The sequence below is a fragment of the Pongo pygmaeus genome, chromosome 11 (genome assembly GCF_028885625.2).
Source record: "Pongo pygmaeus isolate AG05252 chromosome 11, NHGRI_mPonPyg2-v2.0_pri, whole genome shotgun sequence".
Taxonomy (NCBI): Eukaryota; Metazoa; Chordata; class Mammalia; order Primates; family Hominidae; genus Pongo; species Pongo pygmaeus.
In genome coordinates this window covers 42,637,427-42,651,827 of record NC_072384.2, presented here as the reverse complement: position 1 = coordinate 42,651,827, position 14,401 = coordinate 42,637,427, and the positions used below count along the sequence as shown (strand labels likewise).

The following is a 14,401-nucleotide window of genomic DNA, read 5'->3' as shown; positions in this document are numbered from 1 at the left end:
ACAGTATATGAATGATCCTCCTGACTAAATGGGAATTTAGTGTTAAGTAGCTGTAAAAGCTACCAAAGAGCAAATGTTATTGAAACAAACATTAGCAACTTATGACTAAAACCTAGGGCATCCTGACCATAGCTACAAGGTTTACTATCTCTATTATGGAGCCATTAGAAACCACCACAGGGTTGTATCCAAGTCTATTAGGAGAATAATTTAGTTGAAATTTTATAATTACAGATGAAAGAGACGGGGATATAATCATTATTTATTTTACTTTATTTGCAAGGTTTTATTGTTGTTGTTGTTCATATCCTCTTCCTAAATGTGGGTAGAATGGAGAACAGAGGAAGGATGGGGAATCGAGCCATCTTCCTAGAGAAGACGAGCAACAGTCTTCCATAAGCCAAATTACATATTTTGAAGAAGGAATTATTTTTAGTGGTAGAAATAGGTAGTAACAAAGGGAATATCAAGTATGTATTCACAGATTGAAAATCTTACCTACGAATTTAAAGATAAAACCCAAAAGTCTTACTTTCAATATAGGCATTTCCACATTTTCTTGTAAAGGATAATATTCATTCAGTATATAATTCTCCAGATTTAGTGTAATGGTTTCTTTGTTATCTGACTTTTACTAAATCAGAAGGCAGTTTAATGATACAGGGAAATAGTCACTGGAAACTGAATATTAACTATTAAATATCATCTGAGAATTCAGAAGAAAACTTCAGCTTTCCTCCTGGGGCAATTTTAACTCATTATCTCCTATAATCTTCAAAGACTTGTGATCTACATAAATAGCCATTTAAGGGGTCAAGGTTTTCATTACATACAAGGAGACTTTCTACAATTATTAGAAACTTAAAACTGTACTAAAATTACAGAGATATCCTAATTCTAATTGATTCTTGTTAAGAATGAGTTAATACACTGATGCTTGAGAATCATCAAAATTTCTCAAATTTTAACTATTTTATTTTCAACAAAAAGTACGATGTGAACTGAATAATATTTGTCATTTAACTTGAAAATTCATGAAGAAGGATTACGAGTTTCTGAGTCATTAACAATCCTACCCTTTTAATATAACAACTGAATAAATGGGAAGAAATTTATGAACCTCTATACATTTTCTTTTTTGACATTCTAAATTATATTATTTCTAAAGTCAAATTCAGTGAGTGATAACTTAAAAAAATTCATGCTTAGATCCAAATGAGGGATTAAAGCATCTCATGTATATTCTTATTTAAGCAAAATAGCATATCTTTAGATTCAATAAATCTTCTTAATATTTAGGTATGTACTTATTTATTTGCCAACAGAAATGAATGTCGATAAAATTCATCAGTCAACAACAGCCAAGAGTAACTTCTTTAGATAAGCCATGTAAAATATACTTTCACATTCAGGACAAAAGATATCCAAGTATCTCATTTCCTCTGCCTGAATCCTCCATTCCACGACAAGACACGGAGAAAGGACTGCCATCAGATGAATGACATGTAGGGCCAGAGGATGTCCACATTTATATTTTACCACTTAAAGCTCTTCTTTAAATACCTCCCAAGAGCACCCAGTCAAATCGAATCAGAGAAGTCAGTGTTGAAATGCCAAGTAGCCACCAGATGGCAGCAATGCTTTTATGAATAATGCAGCATTCTGTGCAGTCCATCTAAGATTTCCTATGTTAATAATAGAACAAATCTTACTTTAGTAAAAGGACAAATTTGCTCGTAATGAAGACAGCATTTTTTTTCCATATTGCTAGTTATATTTTGTGGGGTTCAATTGTTTTCTAGTATTTGCCCCCTCCAAATATTTATTTTCATATGCATTAAACATTAAATTGAGGTTGAATTTCATTTTGATACTGTAGTAGAAAATGCCTGTAGCTTGAAACAAATATTTTCCTTTCTGATGGACAAATAACATCTGTGGTTGTAAATGTTCCAGTATAACTGTCAAAAGAGAAGGGTTTCACATAATTTTCTGCCACCCTCATCAGTACATACTACACATCAAAAGAGTATGTTCGTAACCTCCCTTTCTATGAATTGATTTCAAATCTATCACAGATCTCAAATATCAGAAGCTTGTCTTTTACTTGATCAAGGGCATGGGAATTTTGAAAATGAAGCATTGCTTAAATTCAACTTCAAAAAAAAAAAAAAAAAAAAAGACCACAATCAAGGTCTTTCTAAGTTACTTGGGAAAGGAATCCTCAATATTGGTATTTCTGCTTTCAAGGTGCTTCCGCAACTTGTTAATTTTGCCACTGTAATTTTTTTAGTTTGCCCTTGTTCACCCAGTAAGTGAGACTGTTAGAATTTCTCCCAGTGCTGGAAATGCAATGTTAGGTAAATTGATGAGGCTGAGGTCAAGAATCTAATAGCTCTCTACTAAAAAGAGACGCATCTAAACCCTCCATGTGAATGCCTCTCCCTTGGTTAAGCCATCTCATACCCATCAGTGTTATCCGAAAAGAGTTCAAACAGCTTCCTTCCTGATTTCTCCCCAACATCAACCATTTCATTTCATCGTTTCACTTAGGCCATCTCTCAACATCCTGTTTTGTTAAGATAAAAGAGCAGCCTCCTCCTCTCTTCAAATACCAAGAATCCTTAACTGCCCTGCAGTGTTTTATATCCTTTTGAATTTTTTTTCTGCTAAATTTTTAGTAGTATGTTTAACTCTTACATTGAGAGACTCTATGCATAGATGTCATAAGTGGCCTTTCCAGTTATGCATAAGTGTGGGCATTTTCTTTTCATCTTGAACTTATTTTTCTGTTCATTTCAAGCCTTTGTTTATGGATGCTTGCTTTGTTATTTTCTTATATTGCTTTAAACACTGCTCTGAGGTTTCAGCTCTGCTCACCACTGCCCAGATTTTCCTCCTGCTCAGTGGCTTGTGGCATGTAAACACTGAAAAAAATATATATATATACACACACACACACACATTTTTTTCTCTTGCTTTCAGTTCCAGCTTTATTACCTTATGTTTCTAAAAACTGAATAGCATCATCTATTTATCTGCCAGTGATCCTATGCTATCCAAAAGCACTCAATTTTATTTCACCCTGTGTCATCCTTATGGACAAGCTGTAAAATGTGATACCATTTACTGGCCCCATCTATTATGTACCAGCTTTAGGGATTAAATTGTTCCTTTTTCTGGAATAGGTCTGTTTGCTATTAAAAATCACACACAGCATGAAATACACATGGCTGCTCTCTTTAAAAATAAAAAATATTGAAACAGATATGAAAAAGGATCCCTTGGCTTGAATACTGTCTTGCTAACATCAATATAATATTTTCTATACTTTATAAATGAGATTAAAATAACAAGTAGAAAAACAATACACTTGTTGATTCTACCTTACTCCATAAAATTCCCCAGCGGCAGTGGTTTCTTTTGCCCAGGTTTGAATGCATCGTGTCAAGTCTCAGGTTTGATCTCCATGTGGCTCAGTTAGTCTCATTCTGCTTATGGGAAAACAGAGAAAGTGCGTTGCAAGCCACAGGAGCCCATGGATGGCATAGAGACCATCACACTAGCTCTACCAAATAATCAAGAAACAGAATATGTTCCATGAGAGGAAGGGATTCACAATATGATGTCGGTAAATGAAGAACAGCATGGTGCATTTAGCCTGGTGTCAGACTAAAACCCAGAATTTATTCCAACTGCACAACTCATATCTTTGAGCTCACATAGCCAGCTATTCCAGAAGGCAATGTGAAGTGTGCTATCCAGTTCTCTAAGTTCATTAGGTGATGTGCATCCATTCTTCTGCTGAAATGTTAGAAACAGAAGAAGCCAAGTTGACTTTTTTTTTTCATTTTTCTTTTATGTTATTTTGGAATTACAAAATTTTGGTTACCTTCACTAATTGGGGACCAAAATGTACTAATACTACTATTTTCAATCTTTACTGTCATCTGGTTGCATGCTGCTTTGATAGTTCAAAAATAATGAATCTAGTAAGGCAGCATTATGCCCTTTAGTAATGAAACAATGAACGTTGTGCAAATGAGCATACATCCTTGATGTCTAAGGCTTTGACTAGTGAGCTTCACGGGATCACCCAGGCAACATAAAGTTCGTGTTGTTTTCCCTAATGATACACTTAGTTTATATATCTTAATTCTAGATGTCTAGAATATATTTTTTAAAAAGTTTTATTATTTCTTAGAAAATTAAACATGCAAAAAGACAGTGGTTCCCAAGTCACATTATCTGAACCAATAGGCATGTTCTTCATTTGCAGAATGTACTTTCCATCCATCTTCTTGTTTCTGTTTCTCCTTACATCAGTCAAAGCTAACATGCTCTGTTGGTCTCATCTAGATTCTTACAATCAATTTTATTTCCTGTCCCCAGATTCTATCATTTGCACTCAATCTTTATATACCCCTGACATTCATATTGTAATCAAATCTCTAATTATAAAATTTTATGCCTCCCTCTGTGCAAAATCCGTGTGACCCCATCAACAAAAGTAAAGCTAAACATCATACAAATAATCATATCTCTTTCCCTTCAATTAGAAGAACAGTATTGTACTGGTACCTCAGTAGGGGAGTAATAAGTGTCACTATTGTCCCTCTTTCACTTCGGGCATAGTTGCTACACTTGTTTCTAAGTTACCATTTGCAAGTTTCTATTAACAGCTTGGTAGGGCTTTCAAGGTGATATGCTTCTAAGTATTAATTTGAATATGTCGTTGATTAATTAATTGGATATTATATTAAATGCCACTAAGAATAGCACATTAAAAATAAGATTAAGGACCTATATTCTTAGTCACACAATAAAAAGATTTTCATGTTGTGTATTAAATATCAGTCTGTTAAGTTCAGAAGGCAACAGAAAGACCAGAAGTAGAGCAGAAATTCTGAGTTGCATTTCACAGATATTTACCTCTCTCAACCCTATTCTTCTAAAATTCATATCTGGAATTTCCCTCAAAACATTGTGAGATAATGTGGTTAGTAGATGAATAATGAAAGTCTGCTGTATTTCTATTGAAATCACTTCTTTATAGTTGCTCTCAAACACACAACATACAGGATTGCTTCATTTTACTATTAACACAGATGGGCAGGTGAGGTGAGGACTGTCATCTCATATTTTCTTGGTGTGACAAAGTTGGAGGAAGATCCTGCTGTGAGTTCTACATAAAGTTACAACTGACATAGCTCAAATTGGAACACACATCCCCAGACTCATGTGTTCTCTCCACTGTACCTCCTGAATGATGGATGAATATCTAATAGGTAGATAAAATGATTGCGGACAAGTTGTAGAGCAAAAAACAACTGTGTTAGACATGAATGCTTCTCTTACTCTGGTCTATTTTTAATGCCTTGTCTTTTAAGATACTTTAATTCTCTAAAGTGAAACCAGCTTTACTGGAAATCTAATGCATGTATGAATGTGAAGAATCATCCTTTTGCATTTAGTCTAACTACAAGCACTGAAAAATGAAAGAAAATTGGTAAAACCTCTGATTTATTTTAAACCACCACTTGTAACACAAGGAAATGGATAAAAGCACAATACCAGTAGTTTTCCTTTTGACTTAAAATTAAGTTTTTTTAAAGATGTTATTAAATTATCTTCACATTAATAAACTTAAGTAGTACTTAAACATTTTAAGATAAGACATTCAGATCAGAAAGATCAAATTATGTTTAAATGTAATGCATATCCAAGGAGAATATTACATAAAAAGTTTAATATACATTATAGTCAGAAGACTCCATCCAAAGTCAGACAAGTAATATAAATAATACATCTATTCCGAGGTTTACTTTTAGGGACAGAATCTGCCCCCCGAGATCTATTTTTTAATATATTGAAAAAGAATCTTGAAAAAGAATCTCACATCCAGGAAATGTGACCATATTTGTTGAGGTTACAAATTGGTGGTAGCCGGGGGAGGATAACAGACTTTCATCTTCTTTAGTCATTTAATTTTTTCTGCCTTTCAAGCAGCAAGCAGGTAATTGACATATTCCTAATCAGCCATGATTTATTAATTGGTAGAATTATCCTACTGAAAGCATGTAATCTACAGAAGAGCCCAATGTATGTTTTTAAAAACTTTATTTTAAAGGAAACGCAGGAAAACTGAGGCCCAGTCACTGTCTGGCTGTAAGAAAAGGTAAATTTTTTAGAGTAAAAATGATTTAATTATCTTAAATAATGCTGTCTTATAACCTGTAATGAAAAAGACCCAGGAAACAGTTATCTTCTTCATCTTTACTCCCTATTTACACCCTGGAAATTTTGGGGTACAGGGCCTATATTGTGGATACAAATTCCTAATTTTTTAATAGGAGTGAATTTGTTTTGTTTTGTTTTACTAAAGGAACGCAACTCTAGCCTTAGCAGTAACAATTATTCAGCTAAAAAATGTTCAGTCTTCTGGCTTAATAAGTAGAAGATAGTATAGGATATAGTTTCTATCTATGTATTTTCTATGGAGAGACAAAACTAATTTGCATGACAATATTTAAGTAGAGAATATTTAAGTACTAAATTTAATGACATGGAAATAATTATAGCACTTTGAGACTCTCATATATTTAATAAGCAGGTATCTCCTTGGAGGTTGGGGAATTTTTTAGAGATTTATCAGTTGTCTATTTGATAGCCATGTCACAAACTTCCTTTCCCCAGGCTTTCCAAAATATTTAACTCAGAAAGGTTTGTGTTCAAAGGAAAAGACAAAACCTAACTGAAAAATTTCCTTCAACTTGGAAACAAGATATAAGAGTTTTTTTTTTTTAAACAAACTTGTTCTAAATTATTTTACAGCCATTTTCTCAGTTGAACTTCTTATTGAAAGACTGTAACTGCCTAACGTGCCCAGCCAGGAAACAGAAGGTGACAGTAGCCCCGCTTGTGTGAGGGAGGCTGCCTGACAATGCTGCCATCCTTTCAAATGTTTTTATTTAGTTATTACAACTACCTCTCTGTAAATGACATTTAGGATTATTTAAGATTATGTTGTAATCCTTTTAATCCTTAGTGCTTTAAATTTCAGGCTAAACACCAAAGAGCAAACTAGCACTTAGCAGGAATGTTTAAAACATGTGGTTTGAACATAAATCTTTTTATTCACTCTATCCCTGATGAAGACCTAGTGTTGCTCTTAACTAAGAAAACTCATACCCAGCTCATTATAGCTGAGTTGCTAAAGGTTTCTCAAACTATATCAAACTTGTGACAGTCCTTGACAATGAACATAAATGCAGAATTAAACAAAAGTTAGCAGCGATGGACATTTACCACTTTAACTTAGAATTTGTATGATCTTTTATAAGTGTGTAGTGTCTTTCTGTGTTTGTGTGTGGAAGTGCTTACTCTATTTCCTAAGGTCAAGCTATTAGGTGCGTATAAACACAGGTACGGTATATATACATATGTATATTTGCATATATATTTTATGTATATAAGTATATATATTTTATACATGTATATTCATGTATATATTTTAATATAAATTATAACATCTAATATATACTTTATTATAGAATTCTTTTATTATTTATTGTTAAGAAGTACCAATTAGGCCAAAGAGTGTGCTGTTATAAAATATGCAGATATTCTTAAACTTAGCAAGCGAGCATCATTCTGATTTACTGAAAGTTGTTGAATACCAAAACTTAATAATTAATGTTGTCATTGTTATGTTTCCACATAGCAATCAAATAAGATTGAATCCATGTCAACAGTTTGATAGGATTTCAACTAGGAAGGAAAATTTGGCTTTCAATACAAAGAGAAAACAACTCAAACATCCAAACAGCATATATGAACAAATGAAATAAATGAAATCTGTCCATTTTTGGTTGTCACAAATGTGTGCTTCTGAGACTTGCAAGCATCTCCCAGGCACACACAATTTTTTGTTTGTTTTCCTACTCATTTTAAGTTCAACTTCTCTGCAGACATTGTAATTACATGGCATACAATTGCTAATCCATCAAACTTTTTAAAGACAGATTTCAAATTTTAAAATATTTCTAATTTTGCTCTTCTTTGATTTTCCTTGAACCAAAAATCTCAATAGTCATTTGCCATCTGTAATCTATAATTCATAGACTGAGATTGAACACCAAGCCTAATTCAAACTTGGAATTCTAAAGCTATTTCCAATGTAGCACATCAGCTGAAGCTATGATGGTCTTTTTCAGTCAGGAAGAAATACTTCATTACTCTGTAGGTAATGAAACCATTGCACACACACACTCCAACGTCCAACAATGCCTTAATACCATGTTTTTGAGACATAATCATGTTTATTCTGATCATTTGAGAGTTCGACCAGCTAATGTATCTAATCAAATATTGATGCAAGTCATCTAGATTTAGCTCTCTGGCAAATCCTTCCCGATGCTTTTTTGTTAACAGAACTATAGAAGCTATTTATATTGTTCCTCTCAAAAGGCTTACTCTCATAGTCTGTATCTATGGATATGTATTAGTCAATTTTACCAAAACTCATGCATTTAGGAGATGAAAAGATTTCAGCATGACAAGGAAACCAAGGGATTCACTCAAAAAGAATGAAACCGAACATGAAACTTGAATCTCTTCTTTTGCTTTGTTATTCACAATATCCTTATGATCACCTCTTGTTTCTCTAAAAGTACAAGACTAAAAAAAAAAATAAAGCGTCTGTAAGAAGACTGGGGCCCCATGAACTGTTCAATTACATTACAAACAAAACTAGCTGGCAAGATCTTCACCTTCAGAAAGCTACCAAAAGTGAGAATAGTTTTTAATATCTTTGGAAGGATCTACATTCAAAAATATAAAAATCAAGTAGAAAATTGCAACAGGAGGTGATTAGTCATATCCTGAAAAGATTGGGATGATACACTCTGTCAATATAGGTGGCTGAAATGTCTATCTGTGCATATAATGTTCATAGTTATATAAAAATATACATAATTTTTTCATCAATATTTTCAGCCCTGTATGCATCATATATAGTTGACTGTCATCCTCATTTGTGAACTAATTTAACTCTTCATAAGATTAACAGAAGAAACTGAAAAAGTCTGGCTTAGCCCATCTCCAAAGAATTGCTATTGTCCAAGAATAATGTGTATGACAAATTTCAACATCTTTTACAATTTTGGTGATTAGGATGCTAAATTCACAGTACCTAATAAGGCTCTCCCACTGAGCTTACCCGGTCTACTTCAGAGCTTCTTATGTTGATCATCTAGGTTGTCATAAGGCTAGAATTATAACCTCTAAATTGTGTTATTTATGGTAGAATAATAAGAGTAAGAAATTGGGGAAAAGGGGAAGTAACTGATCTATAGTTCTTCCCTTTAAAAGAAAGTTTATTTCTCCTTCTTGATTCTGTAAAGCCACATTTTAGTCACTTTCAGCTTTAGAGCATTGATTTCAGGACAAGCATGTTTGGTTTTCTTCTGTCTTTTCTCTCTCCCTTTTATTTCCTTCATTCCTTTTTAAATTTTATTTTTAATTGACAAATAATAATTCCATATATTCTCTTTCTTGTTTGATAAAAAATCTCTATACCTAAGCAAAATAAAACGAATCAGAAAAGTAATTTATTCTAGAATGTGTTAAAATATTTCATGGACCCAAATTATTTGGATATACCTGAATAGCATCTGGAAAATACAAACCAAACTGGAAACCAGCTTCTTTCCCTCAGTGAGAGTGTAGGTAGAAAATGTCACCTACCTATGCTTCCATAGGACCCAATATTAATTTCAGCAAAGCATTTAAGAATAGAAGAATTGACTTTTATTCAAGGGCCAACATGCTCTCAGAAGACATTTAATTTAAAAAATAATTATTATAATCTATCTCTCTTCTATTAAATTATATAAATTCTAAAATATACCTAATTACTGGTTACTTTGGAAATATAAAATTAAATTTCATATAAAATAGAACAAAAATCAAACTCCAAGATCTAAAATTATTAATTGCCAGATAAATCACACAAATTAGGTGATTTTGGTAACATGTGAAATTACATTTTCCAATTTTATCTCTCTCAAGGATTTCATCTGGTTCTTGCCATTCAATCGAATATGATTGTAATTATTAATCAACTTTTTTTTCAAAAAACAAAAGTATGCAATATGAAAGAATCTATTTTTTATAGCTGCTCACCCCTCTCCATTCTTGTAAGTTACACTGGTAAATGTAATTAATGACTGGAAGGCAAGAGTGTCAATGAATGTAAATAGCTTATACTTGGTGAATCTTAGTTTGTGTGCATCTGAAAATTCTAGATCAAATCTATTTAAGTCAAACATCTCATGTTTGAACCCCAGACATCTATCACATATACTGCAAACTTCAATGACTTTTGTGTGTTTGTATTAATCAACATGCAACATATATTTTGTGTTTAGATAGCAACCAGTCGCCAGAAAAAAAAGCAACAAAAGCAAAGATTCAACTGGGAAGAGGAGTCGCCTTTCATGACCTTCAGACAATGAGTTCATGTACATGAGCACATCACAAGAAGGTAGTCTTATTTTAGTTACCCAAGAGAGCTCAGATTTAGAGAGAATAGGAATAAATTGAATATATATAACATTCTTACCTGAAAGACATTCTTTCTGCTCGACTTTTCCTTGGCCCATTCAATGTGTGCTCCACACAAATCCACACTTTCTGGTTTGTGCCCAGTTTTCTGTAATCACAAAAAATGAATTAAGAATAAAAGGATGCAACATTGTAGGTGGATGTCAGAGAAATAGGAGTTTATTGAGTTAGTAGCTATACATATTTATGATATAATGCCTTTTTTGTTTTCCCCAGGGGAAACCTAATTTGTAGGAATTTTCATTTGGGACCTAATATTTTTAAATGTCTAAAATTAGAGACTTATTTTTAAAATTATTTAATTAACTGTAAACCATAGGAAAAATTAATACCTAGAATACTGATATTTTGAGATGGTATTCTTTAGTAATTTAAGAATAATGAAAGCTTTAAAATCTGCTATTTAGTAATATGGAATATTGCTCTTCAATGGCTAAAGTAACATAAAAGCATGTTAAGTTATATCACTTTTAGACCTAACAGTAAAAGAAAAAATTGATAAATCATAGTGCAATGCAAAAAACTGTTACAGAGTTTTAGCTTTGTGACTATAGTAGAGTTGCTTAGAATCTGACTACATCATCTAGAAAATTGAGCAGGTGGATTAATTTCCAAGTCCCCTTTCAGGTTTGTGTTTCACATGTTAGCAAATTCAATACATATTTATTGTCAACTATGCCTTTTAGAAATTCACTTTTCAGACTTTAAGACTATACACATAAATATAATTTCATTTGGTAAATTTAACTTAGACCAAAAGGATTATAATGTGTGCTTCCTATTACATAATTACAATGTGGGTATTACTTAAAAGATGTTTTTTATTTCAATAATTCACAATAATCAATAGGAATATTACCCACATTTGTCTTTTCATATTTTCACTTGATTCAAGTTAATCATACTTATACAACTTTACATTCGCATACCTCCGTACTGCCAATTATTTTTTAAAAAGTTTACCAGTTTGGAGAATTTCTTTACTATTTTTTCAAGAAGTTTCTCCACAGATAAATTTTCTATGTTTCTCTATACATTTCATACTTTTCTCAAGTCATTGTCCATAAAATACTTCAGAATTTTAGTATATGAAGCTTACAGTATTTTTAGCCAATGTTTTTAACATTATGAACATTAGGATAAAACATGAAATTATGAAAGAATGGTAAATATATTTTAAAACCATATTCTGTCCACATTTGTTGCCTCTTAGCCATTATATCCAATTCTATAAGTTTAACATAAATAGGCTTTTTCAGAAGCCAGAAATTTTTTTTTTAATGGTAAATTTATGAGACTTTTTTCTGGCAACTGAATTTTTTTTTGAAACATTGTATAACTTTCCTACAGGATAAACTCAGCTGGCAGGATAGAATTTGATAGCATATCTAGCTTTTTTGTTGTTATTTAGTAACCTCAGGAGAAACCCATCAAAATGAGCCATGCTCCTTAAAGAGATTTTGATCAGTGAAAAGTTTTTATTGTTTCACCCACGCTTTGCCACCCAGGTGATCACTATTTTAGAAGATTTCAAAGCATGATAGTGATATTCTTTGTCAAGTGATTTATGATGTAGAAAAATTAACAACAACATGCTTCTTATAGATTTAATTACATTAGGGGATACTCAGAGCCAACAAAAATAATCATTAAGAGTATGTAACAAAATGGCTTATTTTTCCCATACAGTCAAGTCAGGGGGAAAAAAAGTATAATTATTTTAAGAAGCACTTTTTATGTTCCAGGTACTTACCTAAATACAACAATTATTGATAATTCGTTTAGTGTATAACCTCTGTATCAGAGAGAGTTTGTGGGCAATTATACAGAAGTCTAAGGCTAATATGAGAAGATTCAGTATTTTCCTTGCCTCTGGAGTTCTAGGGCCCAACACAGTGGCTAACACATTGACACAAAATAAGTGTGCAATAAATATTAACCAAATGATTCCGTGAAATCTTACATTCACAACTGTATGAGGTAGGTATTATCATCACTAAGTTATAGGTAAGAAAACCTGCCAGAATAGTTAGGTAGATTTCCTCAAGGTTACCCAGCTAGAAAAGGAGGGGCCAGGATTTAGATCCAAGCAGTTTCACTGCAGAGACTGTTCTTAACCATGATGCAGCCCTTAAAAATTGAATATACACTGTGATCATATGCTAAAAACATGTAAGAATTTGGGAAAAGCTATGGCTTTCTCACTAGACTCCAGAATAGACATATTCATCTTGTTTCTGTCCTTCTCTGTTAAACGTGATCTTGCCGTAGGTCCTTTACACCACCTGTTTACCTGGAATACCTCCCAATCTTCACACGGCTGGCTCCTTCTTATCCTTCAGTTCTCAGTTAAATGTCACCTTGTCAGAGGTCTTCTTTGACCGTCTTATATATAAAAGAGCTGTACTCCAGTACTCCTGTGGGTTACTCTCCATCCCACTACTTGTTTTAATTTCACTGCAGCCCTCCTCCTAACTGAAATTAACATATATATTTTTATATGCTGACTGTCTGTGTTTCCCCCACTAGAATTAAGCTCCTGAGCTAGGGCCTTGTTTGCCTTTTCCTCTACTGTTTTTTCCCAATGTATGGAACAGTGCCTGGCACATAGTTGTTGTTCAATGAATATTTGCTGAATTCATGAATGAAGGAAAAATACCAAAATTCAACTAGTTTTTGTGCTTTGGAAGGAAGACTTTAGTGTCTTAAAATTCCCAATTTTATAGCAATTAAGATTTGTATTTTTTTGTGATTTGGAAAAGTGAGAAACAGTTTAAAGGACTCATATTTGGATTGTGAGATTACACAAAGTCACTCAATTAACATTTATTGCACACCTACTATGTGTCAATGTGTTACCCACTCTGCTGGGCTCCCTGAACTCCAGGGATAAGGGAGATACTGACTCTTCCTTGAAAAATCTCACATTAGCTTTAGATTTCTGTATAATTACCTACAAACTCCATATGCTATAGAGCTAAAGGAAACCTGTGGGTAAAACAGTTTAAGCTTTTACAGTTTTCTCATCATCTAGCTTTGTCAATCTCAAAATGTTCTCATCAGCATCTGTTGTGCTGAATCCTTATTAACCCCAATAGGGCTGAGGCTCAAGAGGCCAAAGATGAGACCCAGAGCCAGCAAACAAGATATGGGATTACTAATGGTTTACATACCAGAGAAAGAGGCCAGTGGTGCCAGGTTACACAGAACCACCTCACGTACAGGAAGGCACCAGCAGCAGCAGCAGGCTCCATAGCCCACTGGTGGAGGGCTGGGCAGGAAAACCACAACCTCTTGCTACCAGCATGCAGTTTATATAGCATTTTCACTTAACACCCTCCCCTTAAGGACCTCCACCTGGCAACCTTCATCCAACCCAAAACTCAGAGCCTCATTCCCCTGTGCGGCCTGTGATCCACGAGACTGGATGAGGGCTCAGGTGTTCCTCATGGACAAGGAACAAATCTCCAGGTTAGCTGTTCCTGGATTCCCTAGCTTGAAACACACATTCAGGTGTGTCTGCTATAGAGGGTCAGTCCAAAGGGATTGTTAAGCTATTGCTATCAGGTGTGTTTACCCTACAGCCTCCTAACGCAAATCCCACAGCACCTGGCATGGGTTTATCACAATCCAAACCCTGTCTGTGGCTATCCTCTCCAGGACCTTGCCCTGTCTCTTGCACTCCTTACAATCTCACTCTTTCACCTTGTGAAGTGATTTTCCACTTCAGTGATTTTCATTCTGCTGCTCATCTGACAGATTTCATTTCCGGAGA

The 14,401-nt window shown here is 33.6% G+C and overlaps 1 protein-coding gene across 2 annotated transcripts in view; it reads right to left on the bottom strand.

Annotated features, from left to right (window-relative positions):
• The window catches only part of ARHGAP15 (Rho GTPase activating protein 15), a 644,804-nt gene that overhangs the window by 510,357 nt on the left and 120,046 nt on the right, over window positions 1-14,401 (bottom strand). For both annotated transcript variants that reach the window (XM_054477359.1, XM_054477360.1), the window contains exon 6: window positions 10,625-10,714. In XM_054477359.1, the coding sequence (XP_054333334.1) occupies window positions 10,625-10,714 (90 nt within the window). The remainder of the gene's footprint in view (window positions 1-10,624; window positions 10,715-14,401) is intronic.